The sequence below is a fragment of the Agelaius phoeniceus genome, chromosome 15 (genome assembly GCF_051311805.1).
Source record: "Agelaius phoeniceus isolate bAgePho1 chromosome 15, bAgePho1.hap1, whole genome shotgun sequence".
Lineage (NCBI taxonomy): Eukaryota > Metazoa > Chordata > Aves > Passeriformes > Icteridae > Agelaius > Agelaius phoeniceus.
The window spans coordinates 1336102-1351585 of record NC_135279.1 but is presented as its reverse complement, the minus strand read 5'-3'; the positions used below and the strand labels follow the sequence as shown (position 1 = coordinate 1351585).

At 49.0% G+C, this 15484-nt stretch overlaps 1 protein-coding gene and 1 long non-coding RNA gene across 2 annotated transcripts in view; one reads left to right on the top strand and one right to left on the bottom strand.

Annotated features, from left to right (window-relative positions):
* Positions 1-15484, bottom strand: part of LOC143695274 (uncharacterized) — a 74213-nt gene that overhangs the window by 57922 nt on the left and 807 nt on the right. Inside the window, exon 2 of the long non-coding RNA XR_013184377.1 lies at positions 5573-5670. This is a non-coding gene — a long non-coding RNA (uncharacterized LOC143695274). The remainder of the gene's footprint in view (positions 1-5572; positions 5671-15484) is intronic.
* ADRA1B (adrenoceptor alpha 1B) lies at positions 483-13903 on the top strand. The gene is made up of 2 exons (XM_054643003.2): positions 483-1806; positions 13079-13903. The coding sequence occupies exons 1-2, from the start codon at positions 834-836 to the stop codon at positions 13579-13581; spliced, it is 1476 nt and encodes a 491-aa protein (XP_054498978.2). The 5' UTR covers positions 483-833; the 3' UTR covers positions 13582-13903.

Here is a 15484-nt window from a genome sequence, read left to right as displayed (position 1 = left end):
CCTTCTGTCCCCCGGTCTCTCTGTCCCTCTGTCCCTCTGTCCCCCGGTCTCTCTGTCTCTCTGTCCCTCTGTCCCCCGGTCTCTCTGTCCCTCTGTCCCTCGGTCCCTCTGTCCCCCGGTCTCTCTGTCTCTCTGTCCCTCTGTCTCTCTGTCCCCCGTTCCTCTGTCCCTCTGTCCCTCTGTCTCCCTGTTCCTCTGTCCCTCTGTCTCTCTGTCCCTCTGTCTCTCTGTCTCTCTGTCCCTCTGTCTCTCTGTGCCCTGGTCCCTCTGTCTCTCTGTCCCTCGGTCCCTCTGTCCCTCCGCCTCCGGCGCGGCCGCTCCGGGGCCAGCGCAGAGCCCGCCCCGTGTCAGGCACGGCAGCAGCGCAGCTCCCGCGGCTCCGGGCACGATTGTGCTCTGCTGCTGCTCTTCTGCTGCTGCTGCTGCTGCTCTGCTGCTCTGCTGCTGCTCTGCTGCTGCCGCTGGCAGCGGCCCCGCCGGGCAGTGCCGGAGCGCGGAGCAGCCCCGTGCGGTGACTGCGCTGCCCGGGTGCCCGGAGAGCCCCGTGCGGTGACTGCGCTGCCCCGGGTGCCCGGAGAGCCCCGTGCGGTGACTGCGCTGCCCGGAGCAGCCCCGTGCGGTGACTGCGCTGCCCCGGGTGCCCGGAGAGCCCCGTACGGTGACTGCGCTGCCCGGGGGCCCGGGCCGGGCGGGCTCTCCGTGCCGGAGCTGCGGCTCCCCGGGACCATGAATTCCCCTGCTCGCACTGCCCGCGGCTCTGCAGCCACCTCGCGGGTCCAGAGATGACTTTGAGCTGACTCGCCGAGGGACGCGACCCCAGCCTGCTATGGAGGATGAATCTTAAGATGAATACCTACTTTGGCGATACTTCCAATACATCAATACCGGGATATTTCAAAGGCTCTGCACTAAATTATGGCAATTTTTCTGCAAACAACTCCAACGAGACGGGAAGCGACCTGGATTCACCTGCCCTGGCCACCAGCAGGGCGATCATTGTGGGGCTGATCCTCGGTGCCTTTATTCTCTTTGCTATCATAGGTAATATCCTGGTAATTCTCTCAGTGGCTTGCAACAAACATTTAAGAATCCCTACGAACTATTTCATCATTAACCTGGCCATAGCAGACCTGCTGCTGAGTTTCACTGTCCTGCCGTTCTCTGCCACGCTGGAAGTGCTTGGCTACTGGGTTTTGGGGAGGATATTCTGTGACATCTGGGCAGCAGTGGATGTGCTGTGCTGCACAGCCTCTATACTGAGCCTGTGTGCCATTTCCATCGACAGATACATCGGGGTCCGCTACTCCCTGCAGTACCCCACGCTGGTCACCAGGAGAAGGGCGATTTTAGCTCTCCTGGCTGTCTGGGTCCTGTCCATGGTGATTTCCATCGGGCCCCTGCTGGGCTGGAAGGAGCCGGCCCCGCAGGACGACAGGGAGTGCCGGATCACCGAGGAGCCTTTCTATGCCCTCTTCTCCTCCCTGGGCTCCTTTTACATCCCTTTAATCGTCATCCTCGTCATGTACTGCCGGGTCTACATCGTGGCCAAGAGGACTACGAGGAACCTGGAAGCTGGGGTGATGAAGGAGATGTCCAACTCCAAGGAGCTGACCCTACGGATTCACTACAAGCACGTTCACGAGGACTCCTTGAACAACACCAAGTCCAAGGGCCACAACCCCAGGAACTCCTTAGCTTTCAAACTTTTAAAGTTCTCCAGAGAAAAGAAGGCGGCCAAGACGTTGGGAATCGTGGTTGGCATGTTTATCCTGTGCTGGCTCCCCTTCTTCATTGTCCTGCCACTGGGTGAGTTGGGGATGCAGGGAAAGGGATTGGGGTGGGTTGGCTGGATCCCACAGAAATATCTTGGAAAGGACACAGATGGATGAGAAGGAGATTCTGTTGGGAGAGCTGCAGTGAGCAGATGAAAGGAAGGGAATGAAAGGAAGGGAACTCCCAATGTGCAAAGAATCAGGCTGGAACTTTGGGAAGTGTGCAGCTGCACGAAGCTGCTCAGCCGCAGTCCTCAGGGCCCATGTCGCCCCAGGGGACAATTTCTCCAGGGTTCATATCTTAAATCTTCCTTTGTGTTGTTCATTTGAATTGAATTAGGTGTCAGAAACGTTACCAAAATGCTTTACCCCAAATCCCAGATGAGACCAGAGAGCTGCAGCCCTGCAATGTTGGGGGTTCAGGTCAGGTCTGCTCCAGGTTTGGGATATAACACGGTCAGATTTTGGCATTTTAAGGTGCTCTCACTGGAAATGAACTCAGTTAATTGTGAGGGGCAAAACTCCCCTGAACTTTGGGAAGCTGAAAAGTTCTGGTTGTGAGTTCAAGCATTACTGATCAAATCCCAAAAGCAAAGGAGATCCCACAGATCCCAAGGAAGGTGCTCGTTGGGGTCACCAGCTCTCGTTTTGGACACTGTCATGGGAGCTTTTGGCAGCCACTTTGTGCACTTTCAGCTTTAAAATACTGTTCAAGCATTGGCACAGCCTTAACACATTGCTCAGCGTGCCCAAAGCTGTGAAATGTTCTTGTATTGTTTTTAATATTAGCACAACCTCTGAAGGGGAGTATCTCAAGATATTCAATTACTGAGCTCTCAGAAATATCTGTCCAAAATTCATTGCTCTGAGACAATCTGGCAGCCTAATTATGGAAAGAGGTGGATAGAGAAAGGAGAGAAAAAGCCTTTATTAATGTTCTGCATTTGTGTTTACTTAGTTACCCAACCAAAACATTTCTGATTGAGTAGTAAGTGAATATTTATAGAGATTGTTGTAGAAAACTAAACAGAGTTCAGCAGCCTGGTCCTGGTGAATTATAAGTAGTTTATAAGTATATATATTATCTATATATAAAAGTAATTATAGTATTATAAAACTATAATCTCTGTGTATCATCAAGAATCTTTATTGCTTCAGCTACTGCAGAGCAACCTTGTCACCTCTAGTTTCTTATACTGAATTTTAAAATCTTTATGATTCAAAACTTGCATAAAGGTCATGTTAAGGATGTGAAAAATTCCAGACAGAAGGAAAACCATGAGTAAAGTTCTCTTTGGCTACTGAAGTTTAAGTCCTTGTGCTGGCTCTTAGACTAAGTTTGTAACATAAAACAAGCAAAAATACCCAGCTGTGGATAGAAATGTATTTGACCATATGTAGCAGTATGAGATTAGTAGCAGTAGGTCATGATCCCCTGATAAAGCAGATGCCCTCCTTGATTTTGAGTTATTAAATGAAAAAAAGCAGCTGTGAACACAGCAGCTCGTGTGGGTGGGTGGCAGGAGCCAGGACTGACACCCTCACCCAGCCCAGCAAGAACACAGACAGGAGCAAAGGGAGCCACCAAGCAGCTCCCAGTTATTGACACTCAATAACTCAACTGTCAGCTTTCCCTTTGAGGAGAGACTCAAATCTCCTGGGCTCCATGGGAGGTTTAGTGAGAGGCTGTTAAACCACCTGAGGGAGGATTGATTGCTTGCCAGGACGTGATTTTATCTATGTCCTGTGTAAGCTGTGCCAAGGCAGCAGAGGGGGACAGGCTGGAGCCTCCAGCACAGCACCAGGGCTGGGGGACAAAGCCAGAGCTGGGGACAAACACAAAGTTGGAGACAAACCCAAAATTGGGGACAAACCAGCGCAGGGGACAAGACCAGAACTGGGGAGCCCAGCCCAGGGCTGTGACCCCAACACCCCAGTGAGGGGCCACTGGCAGCCCAGATCCGAGGGCAGGAGGAGCTGCAGGGCTGAGCTCTTGGCAGTGCCACAAAACTGCTGCAGTCCCATTTCTGTCAGAAACCCCCTGCCTGGAAAAGGGGGACAGGGGGGCTCCACATCTCCCCACCCAGGATCCAAATGCATTTCCACAGTGGCTGTTTTCCCTTGGTTTGGCTGCCTAGGGATAGGCTGGGTTTATCCCTTGTGCCTGATTTTTCTTTTTAAATTTCTGATGCAGCACTGTCCAACCCCTGTATTTTTATCTCTATGTATCAGTGCAGAGCCAATTGAGGATGTCAGGCATGATTCAAGCATTGCTCACTAGGACAGGTGGGAAAAGTCAGTTTCCTGACATGCACAGTGCAGCTGCTCTCAACTGCAGCAGAGGGGAAAGAATTCCTAAGTGAGCTCCACTCTTCATAGCAGGAACCTCTTGCTTGGTGTCTTGAAGGCACAAAATTCAGTGAAAGGATATTAAAAACCCTTTAGGGAGCACCCAGTGGTATGAAATCAGTTCCTGGGATAGTCCAAGTGTAGAATCCAAAAGGTGCTGATGTTTTCCAAGCTCTCCCTGGGCCCCTGGGCTGTCCAGCTGAGCCAGCTCCCCTTCCTGCCAGGACAGGCCTCTCCCCCAGCTTCTCCTTCTCACAGCTCCTGTTTGCCCCAGTGACCCAAATCACAGCCTCACATCTGCATCCTTGCTATTTCTGTTTCCATTTCTCTGCTCCCTGTTCCCCCCAGTAACTCCATGACTCTGCAGGAGGGTGTTGGCAAAGCAGCTCTGGATTTCTGTGGATCCAAGCACAAAACATCTGCCAAGCTGGTAAATGTTATTTCTGCAGCACCACAGCCCCAGGTCTGAACAAATCTACTTAGATCTAGCGGAGTTTCTTTGGTATTCTTAGCAATTCCTTGAGTTTCCCAGGCAAAATTATTCTTCTTCCAGTCTGGCATTTCAATTTATTCCACAGCTCCCCGTTTGATATTCCAGCCCAGAGTTACTCCATCAGGTGGCAGCTGTGCCTGGGAGCAGCTGTGGTGCTGAAAGCAGGCAGATTGCTTGGAAAAATGAAAAGAAATTATATCAATGCTTCCAGAGCATTTTTCAAGCAAAAATCCCAAGGAAATCTCTGTATCCAGTGCAGATGGGAATTGCAGCCTTGATGGCACAGGCACTGAGCAGCATTAAATTCTCAGCACTGAGTTACCCCCAGTCAGGTCTGGGGCTCTGAGCTGTGCTGCCTTCAGCACCTGGGGATGCAGACCTGGGGTCAGAGAGAACTGTGTGAGAAATTTGGGTTATTCCTGTATTGGATATTCTTTCCAGACACCAATGAAGCTGCAGAACATCCTGGCTGCACATTTATAAAAGCCCCCTGCCTGTGCAAACAGTCACCCTGCCACTCAACATTGTTTGTGATTCACCATAAAAAATAAACTAAATACATTTGTGTCTTTGAGACAACTTCTTGGGCCATAAATTCAGTGACTCAGCTTCGAGGAGTAAATATCTTGTTTCTTTAAAATAAATGTTTATTTTCATCCCTTTCATACAAATTCTTCCTCAGGCAGCGTGACTACATTAAATATTCATTGCTGATAAATGATGAGTAAAAGAGATTCTTTTTATTTAAAGGCTAGAGCCCTGCAGAACTAAGGTAACACTCATTAAAACTTCCTCCTTTAAACAATGGAGGGACCAATTTTATGTCAATACCTTTGTTTAAAACATAAATATAAAATGATGGATTGTATGAGGAGAGGTTTAGTGTCACTCCTGTAAATTGAGATATCAGAGCAGACTTCCCAGTCTTCTCCCAGACATTCCCAGAGGGAAAACTCACCAGGCACTTAACCAGGGCACTTCCCCAGGCTGCTGCATCATTCCAGTGGAGATCAGAGCAGGATCCACTGCCCAGTTCAGAGCCTGCTCCCACAGATCCTGCAAAGAAAAATAAACCACTTGGAACTGAACAGACATGGGAGAGGTCCCAAGAGCCCCAGGAGGAAGATACACCTGGTGGGACTGACTGTGGACCAGGAATCTCTCTGTAAGTAATGAAAAAGAACATAAAATGTTCTGCATGTTGAAGGTCAGCCAACATGAAATTATTCCTAAAATAAAATGCTGTTTAAGTACAGAATGTAGATTTATGTTATGTCAGGCCAACCTCTGAGATACCAAATGAGGCCCCCTGGTTTCCATGGGAAACCCTTCCAGGCTTCAGGTCTGGTGCTGGCAGTGCCACTGGGCTCTGTCCCTGCAGGGCTTTAGGCCTGGCTCATCTTCACCTCATTTGCCTCCTCTGCCCCTCCCCGAGCAGTCCAGCTCTCTCCAATCGATGACCTCCAGTTAATAGTTACAGAATTCAGATAAATTAAGGAGATGTGGCAATCTGGCAGGTCAGTCCTGGTGCAAAGTTCAGGAACTGGACAATCAAACATCTGAGGGCATTCACTGAGCAGCACAGAGTGTTTTGGCACGTGGGGAGCAGCAGATTACTTTGGGATGATTTCTTTTCCTACTGAAACAGCCTCCCTTAAGCCCTGGTTTAAGCCTTTGCTTTGCAAAGGGGATCAGTTACCAGTCACTTACAGATGTCTGGGGTTTGGGACAAAGTTGTTATCAAAGGAGGGGAAACTGCACAAATTCCTGGGTAATTCCTCTGCAGGCTTTGGATTTGTTTGTCAGAGGAACAAAGGGAAATCCTACAGTGGTCAGTGTCACAGAAATAAATATACAGAGCAATGCAGAAAAAACCACAGAGAAATCACCCAGTGCTGGGCTGACTCTTCAGCCCCAGGGATGGCAGCAGCTCCTGGGCCAGGAGGGCAAAGAGATCCAAGGAAAAAAACGTCAGGACTGATGCAGTGAGAGGAAATCAAAGGCAGGAGGGGAGGGAGTCTCAGAGGAAATGTTGTTTTTAGGAGGGCAGTTGGATGTGAGGGGTTTGCAAATACTTGAGGAGCTGCTCAGGCTGGGGGGCACAGGAGCAGCACTGAGGAAAGGGACACAAATCCAGGTGGTCCTAAAGCACCTGAGGCCAGAGCTCAGGGTCCCAGGTGCTTCAGATGAGATACAGCCAGGACCAAAGAGCCAGGAGGTTTCCACATCTTTGCTAAAACAATCCTGGGTGACCCACTGCAAGGTTTGGAGCAGTTTTATTGAGCTTCCAGGTGAGCCCCAGGAACTGGAAAGCAAGAACCACCCATCTCTGAGGGGCCAGAGACAAAACCTGTGCTGGAATTCATCCAGCACCTCTGTAACAGTGCTCAGCCCCATGCTGGAGCCATTTCCTGCCAGCCTTGGCAGGACAGATTGGCTCAGCTGTCAGGCAGAACCAAGGAGGAGAAAACACCAGAGCATGTTCAGTCATTGCAGATATTTAAATACAATACATGAAATGTCAGCAGACCCAGTGAGCTTTTCTAGACTCCCTCAATCAGCTAATCCCTTGCAAAACAAGGATAATCTTGGCTCCTGAGCTGTCTACTCAGGAGCTGCTGGAGTCTGTAACTCTTTTGAACTAAATAATAACAACAATAATGCAGTGTTTGTGTCCCTGTGCACTGCCAGCTTTAGAGACTGAACAAGATTCTGACCAAAACTGATCTTGGTTTATCACATTTGTCTGAGGGCAGCACAGTTTAAACACAGGTGAGTTCCCTCAGTGGTGTAAGTCACAAAGCTGGGCTGGGCTCAGAGGGGGTGCCCAGGGCAGTAATTCTGTGTTTGAACCCAAGGCACTGCCCCTTCAGAAATCGAATGGAGCTGCTGTGCCTTGCAACTGCTTGTAATGCAGGGAGCTGGAGCAGCTCTGGGGTTCAGGAAAACATCTCATGCCTATCTGTACTCCTTGAAGTGCTGGTTTCATTTTGGCCACTCCAGATAAATTTCTATTTTCAGAGCCTTTCAAAAGCTCTCAGATTTGAGTCATTGTGAATGAAGTTCATGCTGTTCTCACTGCAGTGATTTGCTCATCTGAAATATGAGGCATCTGCTACAGGTTGTCAGTCCTAGGACATAAATTCCTCACAACCAGGACATTTGGAGTTCTCAGCAACCTGGGATGGTGGAAGGTGTCCCTGTCCATGGCAGGGGCTGGGGCTGGATGAGCTTTGAGGTCCCTTTAAACCAAATCATTCCATGATTCCAGGAAGGTATCACTGCTCTGAGAATGACACCTGCCAGACTTGGAGCCCCATCAGATTTGTATGCTACCCATTGCTACTTATAATTCATCCACTTTCCCTTTCATTTTCCTTATTGAATTTGATTCTGCTTATTTTGGATGCTCTCTGTGTTTCTCAAGATCATTTTTCACTATTTTCCAGCTGTTTTCCCTGTAATCCTAATCCTCTTCTCCAGCAGCCTCCCAGCTTGACCAACCCTTAGTTTTATAACCATCCTCTCCACTTCATCATCTACTGTTTGTAAACTTCTACTGTTTGGGGTTTTTTCCCTATATTAAATAAGTCCAGGGGAATGTAAACAAACACTGGATGCTGGAAGGGAAGAAATCAGGAGCTTTAGAAATCCAATTAGCTCTAAAACCTTGGCATGCTGGCTTGGCTGAGCCTGTGGTGTGAAGGGCTGCAGGAAGCTTAAACAAAAGGCAACCACATCCTTTCAGTACATTCTAAACTCACAACAGCTCTCTCAGGGGCAGATCATTGCTCCTGCAGGGAGGATTGTGCTGCCTGTGCACACAGGGGAGGTAACTCAGCCATCAGCAGCTTCCAGGAGCTGTGGCCCCTGCAGGAGCCACAGGGGAACACGGAGGTTCCCAGCCTGGAAAGTCTCGTGCTGGTCACAGCACAGATCTGATCAAGCCCTTTTCCCAGGGAAAGCTCCACCACAAAGCAGATTCCTTGCACAGCAAAGCTCATTTCTGCACAAGCTGACTCCTGGGGGACAGATGGAGATGGGGGTTGATGTTGGGGAAGTTTCCTGTGTTCCCTGTCTCAGGACTCAGCTGTCACCATTTGGTGCTTTGCAACGCTTTCCCTCAGCAGAGCAGTTTTTAAAACCTTGGCATTTTCTCTTGAAGAGCTCAGATTTAACTCCAGTCAGAATGGCTCCAATCTGCACCAAAATGGAATCTCTGAAAGATTGGCCCTTGGGTTGCCTTGCAAGGGTACCTTTACCCAGTCACTGTTTGCCAATTCTCCCTCTGTTTTATGGTGTGCAGACAAGGAGGTTTGGAAACACTTCATTTTCAACCTGTTATCAATAGAGAGAAGCAGTTTCATGTCTTGTGCCTCTTTAATCTTCAGACAATGACAAAGGCATGCAGGATCTCCAGTTTCCCAGCTGGAATATCCAGTGGCACACAGCAAAGCCCTTACATGACTCTGTTGCACCATTGTATTGCAGTAAATCCAGATGTTGTACTTGTTCCAGGAAACTGGAAAGGAGCTCAACACACTCCCCCCTAGGTGTGTTTTCATCTCAGCAAAACTGCTTTTAGAAGATTTTGAAATGCAATTCCTTGTAAGGCACAGAAAACAGGACCTGACAGCCCCAAATTCATCCCCAGTGACTTGTCCTTAAATCCAGGGAATCCACAGTACTCCTCCCCAGTTATTATCTAATCTAAGGATCAAATTCTGAGCAGAACTGATCATTCTATGAGTAATTTATTATACTTCATTGATATCAAACCCACAATGCATTAAAAATGAATGTTTAATTAAAACCTCCTTCAGTGAAGAGTTTTCCTTAATTAAGAGTGCAACAATTAAGCCACTCCAGAAGATTTTGCTGCTGCCCACCCTGGTATTTTAAGGACTTTCCCCAGGTCCACTGAAGTCCTTATGAGCCTTTTCAAAGGGTTTCAAGGACTTCCCTGACTCCAGTGGACTCTGAATTTTAATGTCTCAGTGGTGCTCTGCCTCCATATTCTGCAGAAATGTGAGCAGAATTAATACAGCAAATTGTTTCCCATAGTGTTCCCTAATTTCATTGAGGAGACTTGACTGACTTTCTCTGTAATAAAGCATTCATTACAAAGAACCAGTCAGAGCCTAAATGAAATTAGTTCTTCCTAAATAAAATACTTCTTAATTCCTTTTTATGATACTGCCTCAGTGTATCTCCAAGCTCAACAGCTCCATCAAGCCTGGGGACTGTGGGCAAAAAACTGATCCCTCCAAACAGATCCAGAGGATTTTCTGAAATGTTTCCTGCTCTCCACTTGTGCTTTGCAAAACCTTGTTGGTGCCAGTGGTGCAGTGGGAGGGAGATTGTGGTGCTGTGATTAATGAATCACAGGGTTAGTGCCAAGAAATAAAAGTGAGCAGAAAATGCACATTCCTTGGAGTGAGGCTGTAAAACACCAGGAGAGCAATCACTTGGAGCAGGGAAATCCCTCTGGCCACCCCACAGGGAATAAATCACTGAGGAGACAACCACATGCAAATTTGCCAGGCACTTTAAAGAGCAATTTAAACCAGCACAGGGCAATATTTAATCTCCTTATCAGGCTGCAGTGGGGAAGTGATTGGAGATTAGAGCAGGAAATATCAGTCTGATGTTCAGGTGTGTCCAGCAGGCTTTGCTTTAGCATTTTATCAAGGCATCAAAACAGCCCACACTTGTTTGCTCCTGACAGGTTAATGCAGCTAAATAAAAGGTATTGTAGGTAATTAAAATAAATAAACAAAATTTAAGATCAGCATTTAGCTACAATAATAGAAAGGTTTTGAAACTAAGAAATTCAAGAAGAAGTTTTTGTGTGCTATAGGTGAAAGAGGCACAGCTCATTTATCTGCATTGGATCCCAGTTTTCATCTGTAGACTTTCACTCATTTTATCTGGCCTGTAAATTCCATATTTATTTATTTATTTTATTTATAGCATTTTCTCTGTCCACATTTAATCTGATTAAAAATATTTAAATTTGGTAGAGGAGTATCTTACAGATTTTCAGCTGTTACAGTATCAGAGAAAGGCAGACCTTTCAATCCACCTCTGTGGATTCTGTGGAGAAAAAATAGAGACTCCTGAGCCACTTCATAAGGTTTGCTGGACTTTAAGAGCTAAAAATCCTTTCTATTTTAAAGGAATTCCAGAAAACAATTTAAGAATTTCATCAGTGTGAGCTCCAAAAAGTTCCTTTTCCATTATGGTGCTTTGTAGCTATTTTGTAAAGCCACAGAGCTTCTCTTTTCCCTAAACTGAAGGGAAATATCAGCAATTATCACTTACAAAATAAACCCTGCAAAGGCTTTGCAGCTGAGCATGGAGAAGATTCAGCAGCATCCTCCTCATCTTGGCTGCAGTTATAAACTTAGATCAGCTTTTCCTAGGGCTTTATAAGAATGCAATGGCTCATTCCATGGAATCCCAGGAGCTGTCACTGGATCCCTCACCTGAGACATCCAGGAGACACAGTTTTGGGAGCTGCAGTGATTTGGTGCATGCTGGAAATTTTTCAAATGCATTTCATGGTTTCTCTGCAGTTTGACATGCTGTGCTCTGTAATTCCTGCAGCCTCCATCAGGATGGAGGCAGGACCTGCAGGACCTGCAGGATCTGCAGCAGCTGCACAGAAAAGGCTCTGCCAAACCCTGCAGAACATTGCCAGCAGCACAGCCCTGAGGGGCAGGGGCTCACCCTACAGGAGTCCTGTAAAACCCTGAAGGGCAGAGTCCTGAGGAAATCCCTTTAAACTCTCCATTCAACCCCGAGCTCCTCAGCTCCAGGGCAGAGCCAGCCCTGGCACCATTCCCAAACTCTGTCAGGGTAAAATCTGGGATCTGGAGCCACAGGACCCTCCATGCAGGGCATGCAGCCCAGCTCTGGCACCATTCCCAAACTGCCAGGATAAAATCTGGGATCTGGAGCCACAGGACCCTCCATGCAGGGTGTGCAGCCCAGCCCTGGCACCATTCCCAAACTCTGTCAGGGTAAAATCTGGGATCTGGAGCCACAGGACCCTCCGTGCAGGGTGTGCAGCCCAGCCCTGGCACCATTCCCAAACCCTGCCAGGGTAAAATCTGGGATCTGGAGCCACAGGACCCTCCGTGCAGGGTGTGCAGCCCAGCCCTGGCACCATTCCCAAACCCTGCCAGGATAAAATCGGGGATCTGGAGCCACAGGACCCTCCATGCAGGGTGTGCAGCCCAGCCCTGGCACCATTCCCAAACCCTGCCAGGATAAAATCTGGGATCTGGAGCCACAGGACCCTCCGTGCAGAGCGTGCAGCCCAGCCCTGGCCCCACACACGCTGTGCTGGCTGTGCTGGCACCCCAGAGCTGTTACCCAGCAGCAGAGGAAATGCTCTTGCATAGTTTTGAGGCCCCAGGCACGACCTCTGCGTTGCTGTGAGATGGGAACAGTGCCCAGAATCACATCCCTCCCCTCCTGACAGCCACCACTGACTCAGCTGCTTTCACAGCCCAGCTAATCCGAAACCACTCCAGAGGAAAAGGTTCCTTCCCAGCCAGGCTGGGCTGTCAGCTTCCATTTGAAAGGCTCTGCAAACCCAACTCCAGTTCCTGACAGAGGAATTCTCTCCTGGATCCCCCCTCCTTGGTCACTTGGGGCAGACACAGAAGTGTTTTCCCAGAGGGATACCAGATCCAGCTCTGTTTGCCATAAAAACCTCATACATTCTTTTCTCCAGCCCCATTTGCTAAATTTAGCTGATAATTACCACTGAAAGTACAGGAAGTGGATTCCCCAGTGTGAGCTTTTCATTTGGGCGGCCTCGACAGGGAAATTGTTTGGTTGTGAAGGGAAGGGGAAGTGTTCACAGAATGACCTCTTGCTTTGGGTGACACCATTTTTATGAATGCCTGAGATGTGGGAAGTTCCCCAATTAACTTCAAGTTTCAGGAAGTTTGTACTCTCACAGTAGCCTGGATAAATGGAGGGGCATTCAGGAGCTGCCAGAGGATGTATTAGAAGTTTTAAGGGTGTCTGGAAATGCTCTTTTTGAGGGGCCTGCAAACACTTTTCTTTAAAAATGACCTTTGAAAGTTCTTTGAAGAAGGCACAGCCTTATTTCTTGTGTGCCTCATGCAATAGCCTGGGTAAGGGAGGTTTGGTCTGTCCCTGGGATCAGGAGATGCTCCTGCAGCAGGTGTGGGCCTAGAAACACAAGGACTGCTTCTTATTTTTTAATCCTTTTTCAATGATGTGCTCCTTTAGCTTTCAGATGGGAAACATTTCCTTATCAAGCTTTAAAAATAACATTTTAGTACCCGAAGACCAACACTGAAAGCAACATGCATAGGAGAGTTTTAAAGCACAGATTGTAACAGTGATCTGATGAACACGTTCCCTTCCTAAAGGCAGCCCAACCCCTTATCTCAGATATCCTCTGCTTGTTTTCCCTGGACAGGATCCCTGTTTTCGGCTCTGAAGCCCCCTGAGACGATCTTCAAGGTGATTTTTTGGCTCGGCTACTTCAACAGCTGCTTGAATCCCATCATCTACCCCTGCTCCAGCAAGGAGTTCAAGAGAGCTTTCATCCAGATCCTGAGGTGCCAGTGCCACCGGCGCAAGCAGCTGGGCTGGTGGCCCTACAGCTACCGAACGTGGAACCGCTGCTCCCTGGAGCACGGAGCCCGCAGGGACTCGCTGGAGGACAGCGGCAGCTTCCTGAGCGGCAGCCAGAGGACTTTATCCTCGGCATCGCCCAGCCCCGGCTACGTGAGCAGGATCAGCCAGCCGCAGCTGGAGCTGTGCACGCTGCCCCAGTGCAGGAACTGCAGCTCCCTGCTCAGCCCGGCCCGGGAGAGCGGCGGGCAGCAGAGCCACTGCCAGTTCTTCACCTTCCAGCTGCTGCCCGAGCGCAACGGGCACGGCCCCGGCTCCGGGCAGGAGCCCCCGGGCACGCCCTGAGCAGGCACTGCCCGCGGGGAACCGGCGGCTCCGGGCGCTCCGGACACTGCCCTGCCCCACGCCTGGACCCTGCTGGTTCTCAGGGGAGGGACAGGAGGGACGGGGACAGGAGCCTTCGTGCCACAGCAGTGCCCGGGAGCAGGGACTGCCCAGGTCCCCGGGAATTCCCAGAAAAACTACTGAGGGCAGGGAGGGTGCAATGCCCAGGGAAGGGCACAAGGGACTCCTCAGGTGGCCTGGGAGAGCTGAAGAGCCAGAGACAGCTGTGTGGAGAGAGGGTGAAATGGGGTGGGGAGGGATGGATGGATGGAGGATGGATGGATGGATGGATGGATGGATGGATGGATGGATGGATGACGGATGGATGGATGGATGGATGGATGGATGGATGATGGATGGATGATGGATGGATGGATGGATGGATGATGGATGGATGGATGGATGGATGGATGGATGGATGGATGGATGGATGATGGATGGATGGATGGATGGATGGATGGATGGATGGATGGATGATGGATGGTGGATGGATGATGGATGATGGATGGATGATGGATGGATGGATGATGGATGGATGGATGATGGATGGATGATGGATGGATGGATGGATGGATGGATGGATGATGGATGGATGATGGATGGATGGATGGATGATGGATGGATGATGGATGGATGGATGATGGATGGATGGATGATGGATGGATGATGGATGGATGGATGGATGGATGATGGATGGATGGATGGATGATGGATGGATGGATGATGGATGGATGGATGGATGGATGATGGATGGATGATGGATGGATGGATGGATGGATGGATGGATGGATGGATGGATGATGGATGGATGGATGGATGGATGATGGATGGATGGATGGATGGATGGATGGATGGATGGATGGATGATGGATGGATGGATGGATGATGGATGGATGGATGATGGATGATGGATAGGTGGATGGATGATGGATGGATGGATGATGGATGGATGGATGGATGGATGGATGATGGATGGATGGATGGATGATGGATGGATGGATGGATGGATGGATGGATGGATGGATGGATGGATGGATGGAGGGATGGGTGGGTGGATGGATGGATGGATGGATGGATGGATGGATGGATGGATGATGGATGGATGGATGGATGGATGGATGGATGGATGGATGGAGGGAGGGATGGATGGGTGGATGGAGCAATGAGGAATGCACTGAGGTCATTCCTCTCCATGTTGTCCCTGGCTGTGCCCATAATTCCCAATTGTTCCATACATTGCTGTACACTTGCACTTTACAGATGGAAAACAATGATTAAAGTCATTTCTCAACAATTTAAACACTTGTTCCTGTTACTGTGGGGCTGGAATTCAGCCACAATCCCTCATCAGGATTCTCACTACAAAATAAAACACTCATGGCCACTAAATTTGCCACCGTGGCTCGTGGGATGCCGTTGCTTCCCTCATCACCAGCACACGTAACTCTTCCATCAGGAATTAGTTACAGGAGTTCCTTCACCAGGATCTCTTTGACAGTTTGAAAACTGGGGGAAACTCCACATGGATCTGAAGGAGGGACTACAAAGATTACAGAGGACAAAGCCTGCTATGCCCCCTTAAAATATGAAACTTTAGCAAGGCACCTGACTTGTCCAGGTGAGATCTATTCTGAATACCTTCATTTTTCCCTTTGGAAATCTTTTGCAACCTCCACCAGGCAAAGCCAGCCCAAATGAGGCTGTACATATCACCCTCTTCCTTATGTTAGTTCTTCTTTTGATGCAATGTTTTCCTTTAAAGGAAAAACTATTTGGGCCGGGGCACAATCATAAGGTCTTGTGGGACAAGCCCATTTTTTATTACAGCCAAAATGAGTTTGCCAAGCAGAACAGGCAGTGGCAC